Consider the following 20,051-nt stretch of genomic DNA (forward strand, 5'->3'; position numbering starts at 1 on the left):
TCTGTAATTGCTATTGGGGGGATTCTTTTATGATCTCGAATCCTCCCAGGTAACAGATCCTTGAAATCTTTTGGCTACCGTGTATGGTAGCTATTCCGTTGGTTGTTGGAAATTTCACGCATTGGTGATAAGTTGAAGCTACTGCTTTCATCTTATGAATCCAAGGCCTTCCGAGGATTGCGTGGAAAGGGGATGGTTTGTCGACAACTATGAAGTTGGTCATTTTCATGACTCCGCCAGCTATAATTGGGAGCTTAATTGTTCCCAATGAGGTGGCTGTTTCACCTGAGAAACCTACGAGGTTGGATTTCTGGTCGACAATTTCGTAGTCGTCTATTTCCATTCCCTTTAGTGCGTTGTAGAAAATAAGATCGACGGAGCTTCCGGTGTCGATCATGAGCTTAGGTACCTCGTACCCTGCTATATTTAATGTTATGACAAGGGCATCGTCGTGAGGTCTATCGAGGTCTAATGTCTCACTCTCCCAGAAAGAGATCTTAGTGTTAGACTCAGGCTTGGTCGGTTTGGACTGAGTGTTTGACACAGCTTTCCGTACGTGACTTTTAATAGAGTTAACGGAGTCTTGACACACATCGGACCCTCCAAGGATGTAATCGATCCTTGAGCCAGGGCTCGATTGGGGAGGTGGTTTACTCAAGAGGGCCTCGATTTGTAGGCTTTTTCCTTGTGGAAACTTTCCAAGGATCATATCGACTCTCTTTTTGGGAGCTGGGGGTGGTGAGTCTGTTTCTTTTTCAGGTGACCTCTCGCGTTTTGGAGAGCTATCTCTGGGACCTCTCTTCTGATAAGGTTGTGGCTTTTTGAGGTCCACATCTTTTATTTCTCCGGCTGCGAATTTAGCAGCCAGTTGTCGTTGGAGGTCCCAACATTCTTCGGTTGAATGTCCCTTTCGATCGTGGTAAGAGCAATGTTTGCTCTCGTCATAACCTTTGGACCAGGGGGCTTTAGCTGTCGCGGCGACAGGTTTTTCTTCCTTGTCTTCCTCGACTACGTAAGAATGTTCTCCCTGGGTCTGATTATTTCGGGAGCTACCTCTTTTGTGAGGTCCCTTTCCATCGGAGGCTTCGCCTTTCGGGTGACTCTGGGGTTTTCTGTGGAGCTTATCTAATGCTGCCATTTCCTCCTCCAAGGTAATGTATCTAGAGGCCTTATGGAGGGCGTCATCGATAGTTGGAGGGGGATTTAGCGTTAGCTCCGAGAAGAAACCTGATTTATACCAGAGACCTCTCCTAAGAGCCTCAATGGCTACCTGATCGTTGGGATTCGAGAGTTTAGTTCTTACTGCTCTGAACTTTTCGATGTAGACTCGCAGTGAGTCTCCCAGTCCTTGTCTGATCTTCCAGAGGTCAGCCTCAGACGCTTGTTTCAGGATGTGAGTTGAATATTGCTTCATAAAGGCGTTAGCCAATTGATCGAAACTGTCTATAGAGTTCGGCTCGAGGCTGGAGAACCATTCGAGAGCTGTTCCGATCAGGTTTTCGGCAAATGTTCTGCAATATCCTGCATCACACTCTTCCTTTGTGAAGTGAGCTTTAACGATAGCTAATCGGAAGGCTCTTAAATAGGCCTTTGGGTCTGCGTTCCCATCGTATTCAGGAATCTTAATTTTTCGAGTATCTCTTATGTAAGAGTTGGCAATTCTATCGGTGAACGGAGTTCCACGAGTCTCCTCAATTAAGCTCTCGATTTCGGGAGCTGAGCTCGTTACCTTGTGAACTTGAGCTCCCAATTTCTGGAGAGCTGCGTGGGTTCGCTCCATGTACCTGCGAATTGCGTCAGGTCCCTCGAAGGGAAGGACATTTGGGTCATTATCAGATACTCGGCGAGCAGGTTCCTGGTGAGACCGAGCTCGGTCGTCTTCCCAGCTAGCTGGCGAAATAGGTCGCTCATTGGTCCTTAGGCTCCGAGCGAGGTTAGTGCGGAGAGCTGCAGGATCAGCATCCGTCCTTTGGTATTCGTCTGTGCTTGGGGTTGAAACCCTAGCTTGAAACACTGAAGCTGATGTTCTGCCCCGGACGGTATGTTGGTTCCTGCTCCAGACCCGGAAGGAGGTGGCGGTGGAGGCAAACGGGTGCTCCCACCGGTGTTTCGATCAGGCATGGAGCTAGTTGTAGCTACATTGCTCCCCATGGTGCTGGTGATAGGAGGGGTAAACGCAGGAGCTGTCCTAGCGCGAGGCGTTTGGAAAGCAGGTTCCTGCCCTTCTGCACCTGGGCTATCAGGGGAGAAGTTCAGGCGCTCTCTAGGGAAGGAAGGGTCAGCTAACCGTTCATGGAAAGTGACTCCTCTTCCCTGGTGGACGGACGGTTGGGTCGTTGCGGATTGAGATCTGGTTATCTCTTCGAACTGTTGCTGCCGTTCGGCTAACTGTTGCACCGTTCGCTCGGTCTCTTGAGCTTTGTCCACTAACTGGAGCATCATCCGACGGATCTCAGAAAGCTGATCTTCCGTTTGGTTCGGAGCGGATTGATGCGATGGGTTATTGAGGGCTGAGGACCCAGAGTTGGTCCCTCCGGAGGCTCTCGGGTTATTTGCCCCCGGAGCAGTGCGATTCGGTGAGCTATTGCTCTGGTTCGATTGATCGGGGTTAGATGGATTCGTTCCGTCTAATGGATTCATCCTTTAAGCTTTAGAGAAAGGGATTCGATTATTTGTCCCCACAGACGGCGCCAATTGTGAGAGACAAGGTTTCACTTCTTAGATTTAGGTTAGGTCAAGAGAGATGAATGAGAATCGTGGGCTGAATCCCGTAAATAAACTTGAAGAATGAATATGATTTTATTGATGAGTTGAAAGATGATGAATACAAAGGAATGTATCTTGAGATGATTGCTAAAGAATACGTAATGCTTTTAATCTAGTACAAAAGTTGATATATGGAAAAGAGATCCCCTTTGTCTTTTATCTTCTTCATCTTTATATAGTCTAGGTTTCGTTGGCAACCCTTCAACTGTTCTCCTAGATATTTGGCTTCAATTACGGAGCTCGCTTTAGGCTCCTCTTGACCGAGTCTCTTAAGGTGTTAGCTCACTTTCTGTCGTGACCTAAGCTATGATGTCTCCCAGGTCCAGTCGTCAGCTCGGCTTTCAGCTCCCTTTGTTATGATGGGCTTATCGCAACCCACATGCTAGCTCACGCTTATCGGTACCTCACCTGAGGGTCATATTCGGGTCCAACAGGTGAGCCCTTCATGATACTCTCCTGATATCACCTTCCTTCCAGCTTTGTAAAACTGAACCTTGAAGCCTTTTCCTTTGTACTTGCAACCTGACTTCTCCAACATCCCATATGAAATCAGATTTCTACTCACCTCTGGCATGTATTTAACATCCTTGAGTATCACTTCTGAACCATCCGGATTCTCAATCCGAACCTTTCATATCCCCTTGATGTTACCATAGGTGTTGTTAGCCATTAACACTTTACCACCATCAAACTCCTTGAAGTCAAACAAGACTTCCTTGTCTGGTGTGTTGTGGTATGAACAACCCGAGTCTATAATCCACCCTTTCTTTGTGTTATGAGTGCTAACAATTAAAATAATTGGTTCCTTATACTCAATTACAGTATTTGCAGAGCCTTTGTCCCTCCTCTCGGGCAATCTCTTTTCCAGTGCTCTTCATCTTCACAGATAAAACAACCTTTGTTGTTCTTATCAAGTCGTGGCTTAGACTGTACTTTCCTCTGCTCTTAGACCTTGCTCTTCCATGTTGGTTGCTTCCTCTTGAATCAACATAGAGACCTTCAGCACTTGGTCTAGACTTGCTTCCACTTTCAGTTAACTCTCTCTCCTTGGACCTTGCAGCTCTTGTTACTTCATTCAAGCTGAGACTAGTGGCGGAGCCAGCAAAATCATTTAGAGGGGTCAGTTCCCTTGTAAAAATTTATTACGTGGGTCAATAATCAAATTAGTAACATGTTTTCAGTTTTCTTCTTCAAAATACAAGTAAAAAAAAAAATTCTACAAATCCACCTGTGTCAACTGACCCCCTTGCTAAAGAACTGCCTCCGCCACTGGCTGAGACTGTCCCTTCCATACTTGAGAGTTTTCTTTAGCTGGTCATACGTTTGGGGTAATGAACTTAGCAGCAAAATTGCTTGGACTTCATCTGACACATCTACACCTAGATTGTTCAGATCTGCTACCACCTTGAGAAAGTTATCAACATTCTCATTTATACTCTTCACATCATTCATCTTGAAAGTATAGAACTTCAGCTGTAGATATATGCGATTTGGCAATGAAGACTCCATGTACAAGCTGTCCAATGTTGACCACATGGCTGCTGCTGTTTCACAGTGCTTGATCTTCCTTAGCACTTGATTCCCACATTCAAGACAATCAGATCTTTAGCCTTTTCTGATTTCTCGAGCTTTACTGGATCTATGCTTGGACCAGCATCTGAGATCCCTGGTAACCCCTTCTATGGATCCTTCGTAGTAGCTTCCAACTCCTCTTGTTCACTAGGTGGATCCTTCAACAGCTTCTCATCTATAAGAATTCCTTTCAAACCTAGAACACCAAAGTGAGCTAGCATATTAACCTTCCATAAGGAGAAATCTCCTGTTCCATCAAACCTATCCACCTCTATCCTTGTATTCGCCATTGAATCTTCTAACACTCTTCCTCCGAACCTGGAGCTCTGATACCACTTGTTGGAAAAAATTGCAACTTGACCTTGTATCAACCAAACAGCTATCAGTTCCTAGTTTTGATACTACTTGTTAGGGTTAACCCATATACCTAACTTTCCTACCCTTTGAGTGTTTAAAATTGGATCTTTGTGATGAAAACATAAATTTAAAGACAAAAGAGATTTGTTCATCCAATTTCCTTTCCGGTACCTCTGGGGTGGGATCTCTCTCCCACAACTTCCACTAACAAGCAAAGCTTACAAGTTTCAGTCACTTCTCACTTCCTTGAGAATGACAAAGGAGATTACATAAGGAGAGTACAATACCAAAATACTCTAAGAATACAAAGACTCGAACTTTTTTTCTTCTCTTGTCTTTGGTAGCTTCTCACTCTCTGACTTCTTCTCTCTTGTCTCCTTCTTGTTCTTTGCTCAACTGCAGATCCCTTTTGACAGTCTTTGAGCTTTATGCTTGTTTTTCTTTCTAGATTCTGTGGAGTTTCTCTTGTCTTCTCTTCTTTCTTGGCTTGGCTTCTTAGTTTAGAAGATGCACAAGAAATATATAGTGGTATCTTGTGTCCCCAAAACCCTAGCTCTAATGAGTTTCGAAAACACTTAGGCCCAAACATAACAGCTTTCCTAGAGCATCAATGTGCAAGATGCAGCCTTTCTGAAGTGGTCACTTCAGTGCTCTAGGCAACTTCGCCGATTTCCATATAGCAACAAAGTGCTGAAGACAGGTTTCTGAAGTGGGCACTTCAGAGCCGTAGGTGAAACTCAGGCCAAATGCACATAACCAACATCTTCTACAAGGACCATCTTCGGTCAAGAATACAAATTCAGTTGGGGAAGCATAAGCTATAGCTTTATTGTTAGCCGTGCAACAGTTAAAAATGCTACATTATCATCAGGTTGCATTTATGGCTGACTGCAAGAACAGAGTTGAAGAGTTAAATTAGTTGGGAACTGAACAAATTCTGAAAGTGAATTGCTCAACGGAGGCCACCTTTGTGTTACAAGATGTGATAGAGTGTTCGAAAGAATGTGCTTATACTTTTTATTATGTATCTAGAGAATGTCTAAGTTATGTTGATACTTTAGCAAAGCAAGACAGAGTTGATAATAAAAACTATGTAATAACTTGGATGTTTTAGTACTAATGAAATATGGTTGACAAAAAAAAAACAGAAATCTCCAATTTTTACTTCGTTACATCTAACCCAATCTCCCGATTCACGTTTAACGTAATTTTGAACATGGTGCACAATACATGTAAAAATAATATCAATAGTAACCTCTGTAGTATACCTAGTAATTAAAAGCTATTTAAAACTAGCTATGAAAATACATTAGGTGAAAATACATATAAATAATACATCTTTATTCGAAGTTTATTTTTAAGAATGTTTCTTTTAAATATATAAGAGATTTATGGTTATATTGGATACATTATTTTCTTGTAAATACTAATATTAAATTAAAAAGTTGTTTATTTTATTTTATATGTATATATTAGTGATGGGGAAAGAAATTATCGAGATTATTTTGTATATTTAAAATTTAAAATTTCTAAATTGTACGACCTTTTTATTTTCTAAAATGCAGAATATGATAACATGTGATTTTACTTAAGTTTTAAAATTTTCTAAACTGTATCACTTTTTCATTATACTTGACGTTTTCAAAAACTATGCATACTGGCTTTTACTATGTTTTTTTTTCCCTATTTGGCTTCATGCCTACTGGAGTAAATGCAGCCATCCTCTCCCTAATTCCCAAAATGATAAATGCCCAGACAACAATGAAGGATTGCATATCCATTGCTTTATGTAACTTATTGTACAAGGTCATATCCAAAGTTCTAACAAACAGACTCAATATTATTTTCCCTGATTGAGGCTAATCTATGTGCTTTCATTACGCAACGGCTGTTGGTGTAAAATGTTTTACTCGCCTCAGAACTTGTTAATGGTTACCACAAGACAGCCAATAAATAGAAATGTGCAATCAAATTTGACATTTTCAAGGCTTTTGACACAATAAAATGGTCCTTCATTATCTCTGTTTTGTAAGCAATGAGATTGCCTTCTCAGTTCATTCATTGGATACAGCTGTGCATATCAACTACTTCTTTTTCGGTATCAATAAATGGAAGTTTGAAGGGGTTCTTCACAAGCGCCAGAGGTATCAGGGCAAGGATGCTCCCTCTCTCCTTACCTATATGTCATATTCAATAATGTTCTATCAAAGCTCTTAAATGAAGCAGCAGAGGCAGGGGTATTTGCTTATTATTCTCATTGTCATGGAGTTAAGCTTACTCATTTAAGTTTCGCTGATGATATTTTTGTGTTTACCAAATATACATCAGAGTCGCTATTGGGAGTCTTGGAGATTATAAAAAAAATTGCAAGAATGTCTGGCCTACATATTAATGAAGGTAAATCTTCCATGTATGCTTTAAGAAGTAATGTGAGAGACCTCCTCTCAACAGCTGAGATTTTAAGCATAGGAGTTGGAACTCTGCCTATTTGTTACCTCGCCATGCCTCTGACCACGAAGTCTCTTACCAGCCATGATTACGTGCCATTATTTGACAAGATACAAGGAAGAATGCTATGCTGGTCCAACAAATCTCTTTCATTTGCATGAAAGTTACAACTGATGCAATCTGTCATATCTAGCACTTTGAACATTTGGAGTTCGGCCTTCATATTACCAGCGAAATGTCTTGACATAATAGAGAGTATGTGTATTGCGTTTCTCTGGTCAGGTTCACCAACTCAAACACATAAGGCGAAATAAGTTGCGAGGATCTTTGTTATCCAAAAGAAGAAGGAGGACTTGGAGTAAGGAAGCTTCGGGAATCGGCGAGAGTGTTTCCCTTGAAACTCATTTGGTGTTTGTTCACTCAGCCTTTTTCCCTTTGGGTTAGTTGGGTGAAACGTTATTTGCTGAGATATAACACTTTTTGGGATGTAAGAGATGATTGAAAAGAGTCTTGGATTTGGCTGAAGTTACTTAAATTGAGGGATGCAGCTTACCAGTTTATCATGATAGATGTTACGGATGGCCAAAGTTGTCACTTCTGGTTTGATAGTTGGTTTGGCAATGGTCGATTGATTGACATCACATGAGCTGCTGGCACTACTTATATTGGTGTACTGAGACATGCAAAGGTTAGTGATGCTGTGGCAATGAAGGGATGGAGTATTCGAGGAAAGTGTAGTCGTCGGTTTCATGATCTACATAATAGAATTATGCAAATTGAACTTCCTCATCCTGGAAATGGTAGTGATATAGTGATGTGTAAGCATCAAGATGATGACTTCAGAACAACTTTCTCAGCCTCTAGAACGTGGGAGCAGGTGAGGTCTAAAAGAATAAGGTGGAATGGAGCAAGGTGATTTAGTTCACGCAAGGTGTCCCTCACTATTCCTTCATTGTGTGGCTAGTGTTTAAGAACATGTTGTCTACATGAGATCAAATGACACAATGGAGAATGGCGCAGTGCTGTGAGACCATCCTTTTTTTTGCATGTCGTTACTCTTATACGGTATGGGAGGGCCTTGCACAGAAACTGGTAGGGACTAGTATCAATCCGGACTGGCAATGGACACTCCATAGCCTGCAGAAAATGAGAGCGAAGGGAGTGGATTCAAGCTTAGCTAAGCTACTGTTCCGGACTACAATATATCACATTTGGAGAGAGAGATGCTAGGCGGCATTACCAACCTAGGACTTCGACAGATCATATAAAAAGACTGATCGACAAGGCAATGAAGAATAGAATTTTCTCTCTCAAGTACAAGCCAGACTATAAGCTAGGAGGTTTACTAAGTAGACGGTTTCAAGTTACACTTTAGAGAAAGACTTTATTTTACCAAAGTTTAGAGCTCCTTAGCATGAGATTGATTTGTATATAACATTCTTTATCATAGATCAATAATTTGAAATTTCATAAAAAAAACTATGCATAATATGATAACATATGACTTTATTTACTGTCATATTATTATTTCTAGTCAACAAACTCGAGTTTCAAAGTGGAATAGTGTCTTACGAGTTACAAGAGACGATGGTCACTATACTTGACAATTAGCAACTTCGAATATGGATAGGCTTCAATATTCTCTTTAAGAGTTTTGTATAATTAATTTGTCAAAATAGTGGCTGAAAAACAAAGATATTGGACATCATGATATTTGATATTTCCAAAATATCAGAGAATAGTTTATTAACAATCAAAACATCTTCAACATGAAAAAATAATGAAGTTTTACGAGTTATTTTATTATACTACATTACAAATTATGAAAACATTACATACACATATTATAACCTGTAATTTTATTTGGTTTTATATCACCCACATCTGTTTTATGAAGATCTACGCCCGACGTCGATCTATTGCACTATGCTGAAGACTGTATGTAATTTTATTTCTTCATTAATCTGTGTAATTGTTAATAAATCACATTTTTGAGACTAAATACTTAGACCTTATGATATAGAAAATTAATGAGCATTTAGTCAAACCACTAGATTAAAAAAATTTCACAAAAGGATATGAAAACAAAATGAAATATCTGATGTTGAAAATGTTTTTTCATCATTTTATCAAAAGAAATAAATGAGAAAACAAAAGATCCATAACAAAAATCTATACATGAATATCAAAAATACACGAGAAGACAAATTGGAAAGATTCCATGCAAACCAACTCAGATTTCCTTAATAAATAAAATATACTTGGACCATTATACAGAAATTTAAAGCTGTGAGATGTGTTAGATACAAATGGTTTTTTTCGAAAGCAAAATGAGATATAAATCTAGTTTTGTGGCCTAAGTTTTTTTTCCAACAAATAACTTTATTACTTCTAATCAAACACTGATTTAGAAAGGCAAACCAGTGTATATAATCAATATAGCAGAAGGAAAATGTTGAAACCTCACGAAAATTTGTCCTCCATTGTGTTCTTGGTATCTTTGATTGTAAAGTTCGGAAATAACTCTTTACATCGTTGAAATTCATATAGGTGGGAAGCGAAGGTCGATCATTCTATCGGTGTAGATATTATCTTCACCTTTAGAACAGTATATTTGGTATACCACCTCTGAGAACTATAGGGTCTTCCAGCACTATATTGCCCAAATTAAAGCTTCGCGTTCTGCATGTAAATGTGGGTAGGGTTCGTCGGATATTCATGTCCCCTATAATATGGTCATTTGGATCTCATGCGCTGCAGAACAATCCTTGACTCGAAAAATATCTTGTTCTCTCCTGGCTCCATCCATGTAACACCATCACACTTCTCTCATTTGGTGGCACACTTGAGTAAGATGTTTATCCTCTGAAACTTTTAATTCGTTGAGTTGGGCCTCTGCCCATAATGCACATTCTATTTTCGCTACCCGCAAAATCTCTCGTGAGTTTTCATTTTTGTTGTTAATAATTTTTATCATTTCTGTTCTTCCAAATATACCATATTAGCCATAGAAAGTCACTTAAGTCATAATTGTTTGGAAGTCTCAATAATAGCTAATTCATGTTTGAAAATATTGAAGACACTGGAAACAATCCAGGGCTAGATGAAGTATTTGAAAACGCTCAAGTTTGTATAGCTGGTGAACCTTCAAATAGAATGTAATCTATTGATTATTCCTCCGCTCCACATATACTACACTCATTTTTTTCTTTCAAAAACCAAAAATCGTGATGAGTCTACCAACTTATAATGCGTCTCATAGTTGTTGATGCAGATATTTGTATGAATCATTAGATACCAGGATTTTAATTGGTCTAGGAGGTGCCTAGGATCCCCCCCTAAGCGGCAAATCAAACGAACAATTTTTTTTAGAACGATTTAAGAAAAAAAGAAGGTGTAGGCACCTTCCTGATCAATAATCCTCTATAAAGCGTTTTACTATCGTCTATAAATTTCTTGAACACTGTGAAACACTAATATACATATGAGAATCCTTGATGTATTTAAAAATCCAAAAGCATTACATTCCGAATCTAAAACGTTTTGTGTAATCAAATTGCAATGATACTTGTACACACTAAAGCAATTTGTACATGTGTGGTATACGTAAATGATCACATATACTCCATATTCCAAAAACTTTGTCTCGGTGGCCCTATCATCGAAAGATAAGCACTCAAAGGATGAGAGCCATAACGATTTTGGTATAATCGGCTTGAAAATTGGAAAATATGAAAAGCTCACTTTTTTTTCACTGAAGATTCAGAGATCAACTTTTCTAATTAGATCTATTAGTTTGAGTGTAAATACAAAAAAATGAAAGAATAATTGAGAAAAAAAATATCTGGCAGCCAATGAAACAGGGTTATAGGTCGTGTAGCCAGTAGTATAGACATTTCGGTTTCATCTTCTTCCTTAGGGTTACATTACTACACTTCATTAAAGTTAAGCTGAAAAAACAAAAACTTCAGTTGTTGGCAAATCGAAACAATTACCAGTGACTCAAGTTAGGCATCTTAGCCACTACACCAACTTATCTTCTTCTTTTTGTAGTAAGCTGCATTATATAATATATATATACACAATAAGTAGTATAAAAGCTCTAAAAATCCCTGAATAATATTTGTATAATCCCAATAATTCGGAGCCAGGCTCTACGCGACCGCACGTACGGGGTTTAGCGCAATGCCAACAAGGTTTATAATAATCGTGGTTTATATTTATGATCTTATTATTATTGGAATTCAAGAAAAAAAAATAAGATAAAAAATTTATTTTATTTTGATGAAAAAAGCCAAACAAAATATTCTATTGGAATACAATTAATCATTCAAAAAGTGAATATTTAGCACTGGCATACATCAAAAGATAGTATTGAAATATTTTAACATTTATAAATCAATGTTTCTCAATAAATGGTGGTCATTAGATCACTTAATGTCGAAAGTGATCCCTTTCAACTATACGAGAAAAATAAAAAAATTTTGGTTATGAATTACCATATTTAAATTTAGTTAGAACACTTATGTACTTTGTAAATTATACCTGGCATAATGTGTCATTTGCTATTAATACTGTGATAAAATAGGTTTGTTTTTTTTTTTTTACAGCGATAAAATAGGTTTGTCTTCTACACAAAGACAATGAAAATCACTTATTTCCTTCGTTATCTAGAACTATTAATTTAAAATTAATTTATTTTAATTTTTGAAAATATAAATGATTAGTTTTGTCCATGTAGAATATTTATTAGATTCACATAAAATCCCAATACTAACAGAATGAAATCATTTTGCACCATGATATGAATCAAGTAAAGAACCTGTATAGTTATTATATTCAATAAATCAGTATATTTGATCAAGCAGTGGGTTCCACGTAAATATAAAAGAGAGATTGATAAGAGGAAGAATGAAATGTCAATCTTAGTTAACAAGGACACAAGTATTAGTTAACAAGGACACAAGTATTAGCACTTGATTGAAATGTATAAGGCCTTAATCTCTCTTTTAGATTAAGGCAGTGCTGTTTCACAGTGCTTGATCTTTCAGATGGAAATGTCAGTCTTATGTGGCTTAGCGGTTATGTACACTAATATCAGCACGTAAGTTATTAACCCCATCTTTAGTTGATAAACAACAAACATGGAACATGACTTTTTAGTTGATAAATAATATGTTATCTGTTTTGTTATCAACTAATATGTTATCTGTTTTGTTATTGGTTTATCAGTTTGACAGGATAGTTATAGGCTATCATAACGTCACCGCATAGCTAAATATGGATTTCCTTCGGTTTTGTTAGTTGATAATAAAAATGTTATCTGATAAGAGGATGGGTTATCAGTTATGACCTATAAATATCTACATGTGACTAAAAACACATCCAGTTCTTTGTGTAAACAAACATGCATGGAACATACTTGCCAGTAGATAAATAATTTTTTATCTGATTTGGTAGTGGATTGGCAGCTTGGAGGGAAAGTTACAGTCTATCAGATACTCACCCCATATATAAATAAGGCCTCTGTGGGGGTTGTTAGTTGCTAATGAGGGTGTTAGCTGATAAATGAATTGTTTATCAGTTATGTACATCAATATGACCACATGTCTAAAATATGGACACCATGGTTTTAGTGTAGGCACAATATATGTAACCTACATATGGTAGCTGGTAATTAAAATATTAACTGATGAGTGGATTGTTTGTCATTTAAGTCCCACAAGATCATCACGCATGGGTCCAATGTTGTTAGTTGATACCAAATATTGTTTGAAACTCGACCATGCAAGAAAAGTATATGCCAAAGATAAGATTTAATAATATCTCTGTAACAAGTAAAACCAGAAAATAAAAAAAGTTGGATGAAAAAAACTATATTAATCTAAGACTGCTTTTTCGAAAAGGTGTCGTAGAAATTAAAGGCCAACTGTTTTGCAGCTTCTGCGAGAACGCAAGGAGTAATAGCCTTACATTGATCAACACCACCTGAGGCGTGAGCTTCATCAAGAGCATTATCATGATGGCTGATTCGTTCACCAGTCGGTTCCTCGCCAGCCGCAAACACTTTCAAAGGGAGGTTGATTTCTTGCATCTTACGATTAAGAAATCAAAGCTCTATCTTTGACCAAGTTTCGGTTTTAGGAGAAGAAATAAAATAAATTTTGGATAACAGAGGAATGAATCAATGAATTGGTAGGTGGTTATTAGAAGTTGAATTAATGCTTAGACTGATGGAAAAATTATGTGTGTCCTGAGTCTCCTGACACTCAACGCAGAGGGTCTATGGCGTAGGGAAGGTAGGTGGTAGGGGTAAAATGGGAAGGAAATTTAGCATCAAAAATTATGGGTATATTGCAAAATAGAGGTTGGTTTAGGTGTGTTGACACCAATTTCTGAATATAAAACCAACTGTTTTGTATAAAGATAGAAACCGATGTGTTGCTCAAATACGCCTAGTTAACAACCCCAAACTAAATTCTCCACTGTTTATAAGATATCGGGTTAAAGTTCGTACAATGTCTAGGAACATGAAATTTTGGAATAAAATTATAGAGTAAGACATGTTGTAGTATGTCAAGATGCTATGCAGCATCTCAAAGACATTAACAAAACCTTATTTAGAGAAACGTAAATGAAGAAAGTCATGCCTGATCATGAAAAAGAAAGAATGAATGAAACTAGAACGTAGAAGGGATCTACTGTACTGAAGCTTGACCTTCCTTTGCAGTCTTGTACATATCATCAATCACATTCTATCAAAAAAAAAAAAAACAGATTTAATACCAATATATTTAAAGAAGCTCAAAACCGTCAAAAATGATGTAAAACTCACCTGATAGTATTTGAGTAATTGAGGCCTCTTCTTCTTGTAGGTAGGAGTAAGAAGGTCTCTTTCAATGTCGAAAGCCACAGGTTCCAAATGAACAGCTCTAATGATCTCAAAACCCTTCAACTACAGATGCAGAGTATTAAAGAGACAAAAGAAGATTTTGATCAAAAAAAAAAAAAGGGAGACAAAAGAAGACAAGACGAGAGATCAAATAAAGAAGAAACCTTTCTCTCTTTGGCTGTCTTAACGAGTTCTCCAAGTAGGAATGCTCTTGCTTTTGTGTTTTGACATATAGAGTCGAAGTCTCCATTCACTCCATTCTCCGCGGCCCAGCGTTCAAGAGTTTGCTGACTTGGGTTAGCGACTGCTATAAGGAAGGACTCAAAGCTGTTCCCATACACCCATATCTAATATAAAACAAACATATTAATGAAAATTTAATGATAATGGTAAAAAAAAACATGTCAGAAGATTTATAGTTCACTGAGCTAAAGTTCTGACTTACTGAATCAATGGCTTCTACTTGACCGTACACATTTTCTAAATTCTCAACTGCAACGTACTCCCCTTGCGCGAGTTTGAAGATGTTCTTTTTCCGGTCAATTATCTTCATGCTTCCATCTGGCTGCCACTCACCAATATCACCTGTGTGAAACCATCCATCAATAAGAACCTCTTTGGTGAGGTCTTCACGTTTGTGGTATCCAGAAAACAGAGTTTTCCCACGGATGCAGATTTCGCCTCGTGGAATACTTCCAAGAGCATCGTATTCCATGTCAGGGACAGATTCTAGGCGAATATCCACGTTTGGCACTGGTGGACCAACAGTTCCAAGCATGTCAAGTTCGTCAGGGAAGGTAACAAAAGTACCAGCACAGCTCTCAGTTAGACCTACACCAAGAAAAAGATCATAAGAATAAAAGAGATCGTTCTACATATCATTTTAATTTGGGTCTGAAGGGATACCATATCCTTGTAGAACATGACAACATGCCACAACTCTAAGAAATGACTCTATGTGACTAGCAAGAGGAGCTGCTCCAGATAGAATAATCCTCACATTGCCTCCCAGTCCTTGTTTAACCTTTGAGAGAGATTAGGTATAAAAAGAATTGTACCGACCTTGACGTCTTATAAGAGTTTCATAAAATTTTAAGAGTTCTGAAGAAGTTGCTACCTTGTTGAAGACAAGTTTGTCACAGAATGGAGCTGCTTCGACATGAGACTGCCCCTTCTTCATATTTCCGAATTTACTAAGCACGTTTTGGATGTGTTAGATCAATATACGTGTAACACAAGTTATAGGTAGTACAGAGAAAGCCTGAACTTACTAGGAGAAAGCAACATTGAAAACTTTCTTTTTGAAGAAACCACCAACGGATAGTTTTTGCTGCAGACCTATTGGAGCATGACATGTTAACATATAAATAAATGGTTGAATATATCTTAACACTGGATAAAGATAATACCTGTGTATACTCGTTCTAGGACACGAGGAACAGCGCAGAAAATACTTGGCTTTAGCTCACCAAGGTCTTCAATCAACAACTTAACATCCTGAGGACAGACAGAACATAAGACACATGAACATATCAACCAAGTACATAACTGGTTTGGAAGATCAGAATCTTGAGATGTACTCACCCCGCGCCAGAAACCGATTGAACCACCAACTTGAATGATGCACTCCTCCACAGCCCGGTCAAAGACGTGCGCAAGAGGAAGATAAGATATGTAGACATCTTTCTCAGTAAGCTGTTTGTTTAATTTAGAACATTTCAGCTCAAAGTTGCAGATTTTCCATGTGAATCATGACAAATTAGAAAGAAGAAAACTCACGGATTCGTTAAAAATCGCTAGGAAATGCCTCACCCCAGCTGTTATGGTAACAATGCTCTCATTTGACATCAGAACTCCCTTTGGGTCACCAGTGGTTCCGCTAGTATACATAATTGTGCAAATGTCGCTTTTCTTTTTAACAGGAAGATCATATTGCTTACCTTCACCCTGTCATAGAGGAAACAAAAACAAAACTAAATAAGGGAGATTAGAGATATCATACTATTTATGAATGACATCGTCAAAGGATGAGTAAATAAGTAAAAAAAAAAAGTCAGAATAACGCAAATGAAAGTCTCCTACCAGCTTCAAGAACTCATCCCAAGCATGTATTACCAGTCCTAACTTTTCAGCTTCTTCTTTCTGTTCCGATTTGACACCGCCAAAGCTCACAACAGCTTTGCATTTGTAGTCAACACACATTTCATCATTAGCATCACAAAGTTTAGAGAAGAGGAAAAGGTTGAATGAATCAGTTAGTATGACTCACTTTTCATATACTTTGTGGAGTTTGGACATGTCTTAAAAAGCTGACAATTGAATGGAAAATGAAGTTAACCACACAGAGTAGTACAAATGTGTAGATCTCAATGATGTCAGAAGCTTTGGGCTAACTCAGGAGTTATTTATAAGTCACGATAGAATATATGATACAAAAGAAAGATACCTCAGGAATCTTTTTCTCCTCTACAAAAGCAATGGAAACTTCTGCATGGGAAATAATAAACTCCACGGCACCAGAGCCTGTGTTCAAAACTGGACGTTACTACACCAGAAAGACTCAGAAGAGTTGAATCTCCAAAAAAACATATTTTGGGCTAGACTAGTAGTAGAGCAAGCTTAAGAAGAGTTAAAAAACAAAACTTGTTTATATAGAGAAGGCATACCTAAAGTATCGTAAAAAGGAACACAATAGAGCCCATGTGCATTGCATGCCTGCATCAGAAGTTTCACCTTTAAATCTCCGGAGCAAAAGAAATCAAACGATATATTAGCAAAGTTTAATATGTTTAACGTACCTCCATGCTTATGATCCACTCAGGACAGTTTGCACCATAAATACCACATTTTCCTCCCTACATTTCCACATATCCGGAAAAGGACAAACTCTAAGGTACAAGAGAATCACATTTAAAGAAAGAAGACACTGGAGATGGCAGAAATGAATATGAACCTCCTCAATCCCGCAGCTACGGAGAGAGTTTCCAAGTTTTAGGACAATGTCATATACTTCTTTGTATGTCTTCCACTCATACTTTCCTGCCTGAGAAGAAATTCTATCAACTCCGAACACAGTATTAATTATATCACAAAGCTAAAATAAATAAATAAATACAAAAGAAAAATGGGTAGGACACCTTGTTGTTCACAATCTCACGTCGACCAAGCATGCGATTGTTTGGATATTTCTCAACAGCCGTGCTACAAGAAAAGAACCAAACAGAACGAAGAAAACATTACAATCACGGATCAACACCGTTTTCCGCAAAAGAATCCTCAAGAAATGGCAATGCAACGAGAGAACAAAAAGAAAAGCCAAAGGATTCACTGAAAGTATAATAACATCAAAAAGTTATTTTCCTGGAAAATGAAAAAAAAAATGGAAACGAGAATTTCACCGACCGGAAAATATCCCAACAGCTGTCGATCCCGTCGATTGGGTTAGGGAAACCGTCTTTGGCGAAAGTACTGCGATAGACAGGACCAATGGAGGGTTTTCCATCGGTAGCTTCCTTAGCAGCTTCCACCTCGATGATGAATCTCTTCTGGGACGTCATCTCTCTGCTTTCTCTTTCTTTCTCTCTCTGTCTAGCTATATTTGAAACTTCATAAGCGGAGGAGTGAGTTCGCGGCTTGAAACCCGGCGGTTAAAGAGACCTTCCCAACTCTATTTCACTGTTCGTTTGTCGTTATGGCCCATTTTAAAAGGCTCATAATAAGCCCAATATTACTCGCTATGGTCCTGCCCAATAGTATGATTTTTGAGTTTAAAAATGTCCTGCCTAATCGGGTTCGAGTAGATTCTTCGTGGGTCCGGATCGGTTCAGATCTATAATAAAAATATCTGTAAAATATCCATAATATTCGGATCCGTATCAGATCTAGATCAGGTTCAGGTATTTAGGATCTAAAAAGGATATGAAATACCCAAACTAGAGATGTCAAACAGGTTTACCCATCCCGTTCTGTCTCGTACCGCGGCGGGTTAGTCATCGAGCGGATCACAGAGGGCCTGTCCCGCGCGGGCTGCGGTCTTCAAAATGCCGGCCGGAACCCGTACCGCATAATATATAGGTTTTCGCGGGCCGTCCCGCGGAACGCCTCCTTATCAAACCGCCTGCTACATCTTCTTTCATGAATGTTCAAGTAGAAGAGTTGTCTGAGAGAGTTGAAGAGAGCTCGTTAAGTTTCACTAAAGCCTTATCAAAATCAATGCCACAAAGCTCCGTTTGTGCTTGCGTTTTTGAGTTAAAAGCCTTCTTTTGTTATCAGCATAAGCTTTTGTTAAGTTTGAATCTGATTGAGTTGTTGTCTATGTAATAATTTGGCTCAAGTGTTATATGTCTTCATCAAACCATCTTGATATCTTTCATATTTACATTGTTTTAACTCTCTATTCTTGCATGTTTTGATCATTTAGATTAGGGATCATGCATTTTAGTCTCCTTTTTGCATTGCATAAGTCTTTATCAGGTCTTGGAGTTTCCATTGGAGTTCATAGAGGTACTTGGAAGCATTTGGGATCAAAAAGGGAGTGGAAAGTGTTGTTTGAGCAAGCAGAGCACCAGAGCGGGTTACGGGAGAGACCTACGACACCCGCTCCAGGTGAAACGAAGACAGCGCGACCTTTTGCACCGGGGTGAAACACCCGCTCCGAGCCCAACCTCTTGTCGACAACTTTCACTATGTGGAGCGACCTAGTGAAGCGACGTCCCGTGCCCACGTACAATTTGAAGACGAGAAGCAAGCATGTCAGAGCGACGTACCACAGCGAGGTGATTAACCCGCTTCAGATGTAGAGCGACCTGGGGGAGCGACGTCAAGTGCCCGCGCGCGATTTGGAGACGTGAAGCAAAATATGTGGAGCGACCTACGGGAGCGACCTAGTGTACCCGCGCCGCGTCTTATCTTATGGTCGCAAATTTATGTTTAATTTGGGCTTTTCAGGTTGTTTACTGAGCCCATTAGGTTTTAGAAGTCATATAAATAGTCTCTAAACCTAATGTTGGAGGATCATCTTGTTTTCTATCTGATCACAAAGAACTTTTAGGTGAAAGATCTTATCTTGATCATTTTCTCTTGTGATTGCTTGATTATCTTGATCACTAATCATGATTTGCACCAAATCATCATTGATTCTTGGGCTCATCATGAAGAGTAGTGAGTAGTCATCTTTGGATTCATGGGTTAGGGAGACTAAGGGTGATTAACCTAGATCTAAGGTGTTTTAGTATAGATCTATCTTGTTCCTTGCTAGTAGAGTGCTTTTAATGCAACTTTAGAGTTGGCCTCTCTAAAGTTGAGCCTTTGGCATTTCACACCCGATAGGTGTTCGATGAAATGCCTGAACCAACTCTACTATGCTTTTAACACTCTTTACCAAAGAGATTTGATGTTAAAGGTGTTAAAATGGCTAATGTACTTGAAATTAATGATTGCTTAGATAATATTCAACCAAAGAGATTTGATGCTTTAGTTATCTTAGTGAATGAGCATTCATCTAGAGATAGAGTCTGTTTAGGATTGTGTCTAGGTCCACGGTTAATAGATTGGTTGAAAGATACCATCTTTAGATTGAAACTTGATCACCCAAGGTCAATTATTTTAGTCCTTGAGTTTTCTTATCTCATAAGAAAGAAAGTTTTGTCCTTTATTGCATTTTAGTAGTATTCTAGTTCAAAAATCATCTCACCAATTGATAGCACTTAAATTAAGCATGGTCTTGCATTCCATTTGCTTTAGAATCACTTAGAACTGGTTTGACATCCTTTATTCTAAAACATTCGATTAGGAGCCTTGAAACTCCTATCATCAAATTGGCGTTGTTGCCAAATTCTAAGTTGATTGTGACATTGGGATTTAGTCATTTTGCTTGAGACTAAGTCAATTTTTGTTTAATTGTGTTATTGCTTTTCTTTCTTTTTCTCCCTTTGCATTTCAGGTGTATGAACACAAGGAGCAGAGATCCAACAAACCTAGTTCCAAGAGTTGAAGACATTAGAGCACTTGAGAGGGA

At 38.4% G+C, this 20,051-nt stretch overlaps 2 protein-coding genes across 2 annotated transcripts; both read right to left on the minus strand.

The window, feature by feature from the left end:
* Window positions 1-10: 10 nt before the first annotated feature.
* On the minus strand, window positions 11-1,780 carry LOC125592578. The gene has a single exon (XM_048767829.1). The coding sequence runs from the start codon at window positions 1,778-1,780 to the stop codon at window positions 11-13; it is 1,770 nt and encodes a 589-aa protein (XP_048623786.1).
* Window positions 1,781-10,170: 8,390 nt separating this feature from the next.
* Window positions 10,171-17,855, minus strand: LOC106373976 (long chain acyl-CoA synthetase 5). The gene is made up of 18 exons (XM_013814088.3): window positions 17,438-17,855; window positions 17,173-17,236; window positions 16,989-17,078; window positions 16,834-16,890; window positions 16,702-16,750; window positions 16,482-16,558; window positions 16,305-16,344; window positions 16,118-16,212; window positions 15,815-15,982; window positions 15,620-15,730; window positions 15,445-15,532; window positions 15,307-15,373; window positions 15,153-15,228; window positions 14,942-15,059; window positions 14,481-14,866; window positions 14,200-14,382; window positions 13,979-14,098; window positions 10,171-13,898 (listed from the first exon to the last, which is right to left on the minus strand). The coding sequence occupies exons 1-18, from the start codon at window positions 17,590-17,592 to the stop codon at window positions 13,842-13,844; spliced, it is 2,001 nt and encodes a 666-aa protein (XP_013669542.1). The 5' UTR covers window positions 17,593-17,855; the 3' UTR covers window positions 10,171-13,841.
* Window positions 17,856-20,051: the final 2,196 nt, after the last annotated feature.

Source organism: Brassica napus, chromosome C9 (assembly GCF_020379485.1).
Source record: "Brassica napus cultivar Da-Ae chromosome C9, Da-Ae, whole genome shotgun sequence".
In the NCBI taxonomy this organism is placed as follows: Eukaryota; Viridiplantae; Streptophyta; class Magnoliopsida; order Brassicales; family Brassicaceae; genus Brassica; species Brassica napus.

What these genes read in the sequence shown, in the direction of transcription:
- LOC125592578 (XM_048767829.1), bottom strand. Translation starts at nt 1,780, where the DNA reads ATGGAGCGAACCCACGCAGCTCTCCAGAAATTGGGAGCTCAAGTTCAC.
- LOC106373976 (XM_013814088.3), bottom strand. Translation starts at nt 17,592, where the DNA reads ATGACGTCCCAGAAGAGATTCATCATCGAGGTGGAAGCTGCTAAGGAA. An exon ending in TCCTTTTTACGATACTTTAG is followed by an intron (nt 16,559 to 16,701) that starts GTATGCCTTCTC and finishes TTTTGAACACAG; the next exon opens with GCTCTGGTGCCGTGGAGTTT. An exon ending in CTCCACAAAGTATATGAAAA is followed by an intron (nt 16,213 to 16,304) that starts GTGAGTCATACT and finishes ACAAATGCAAAG; the next exon opens with CTGTTGTGAGCTTTGGCGGT.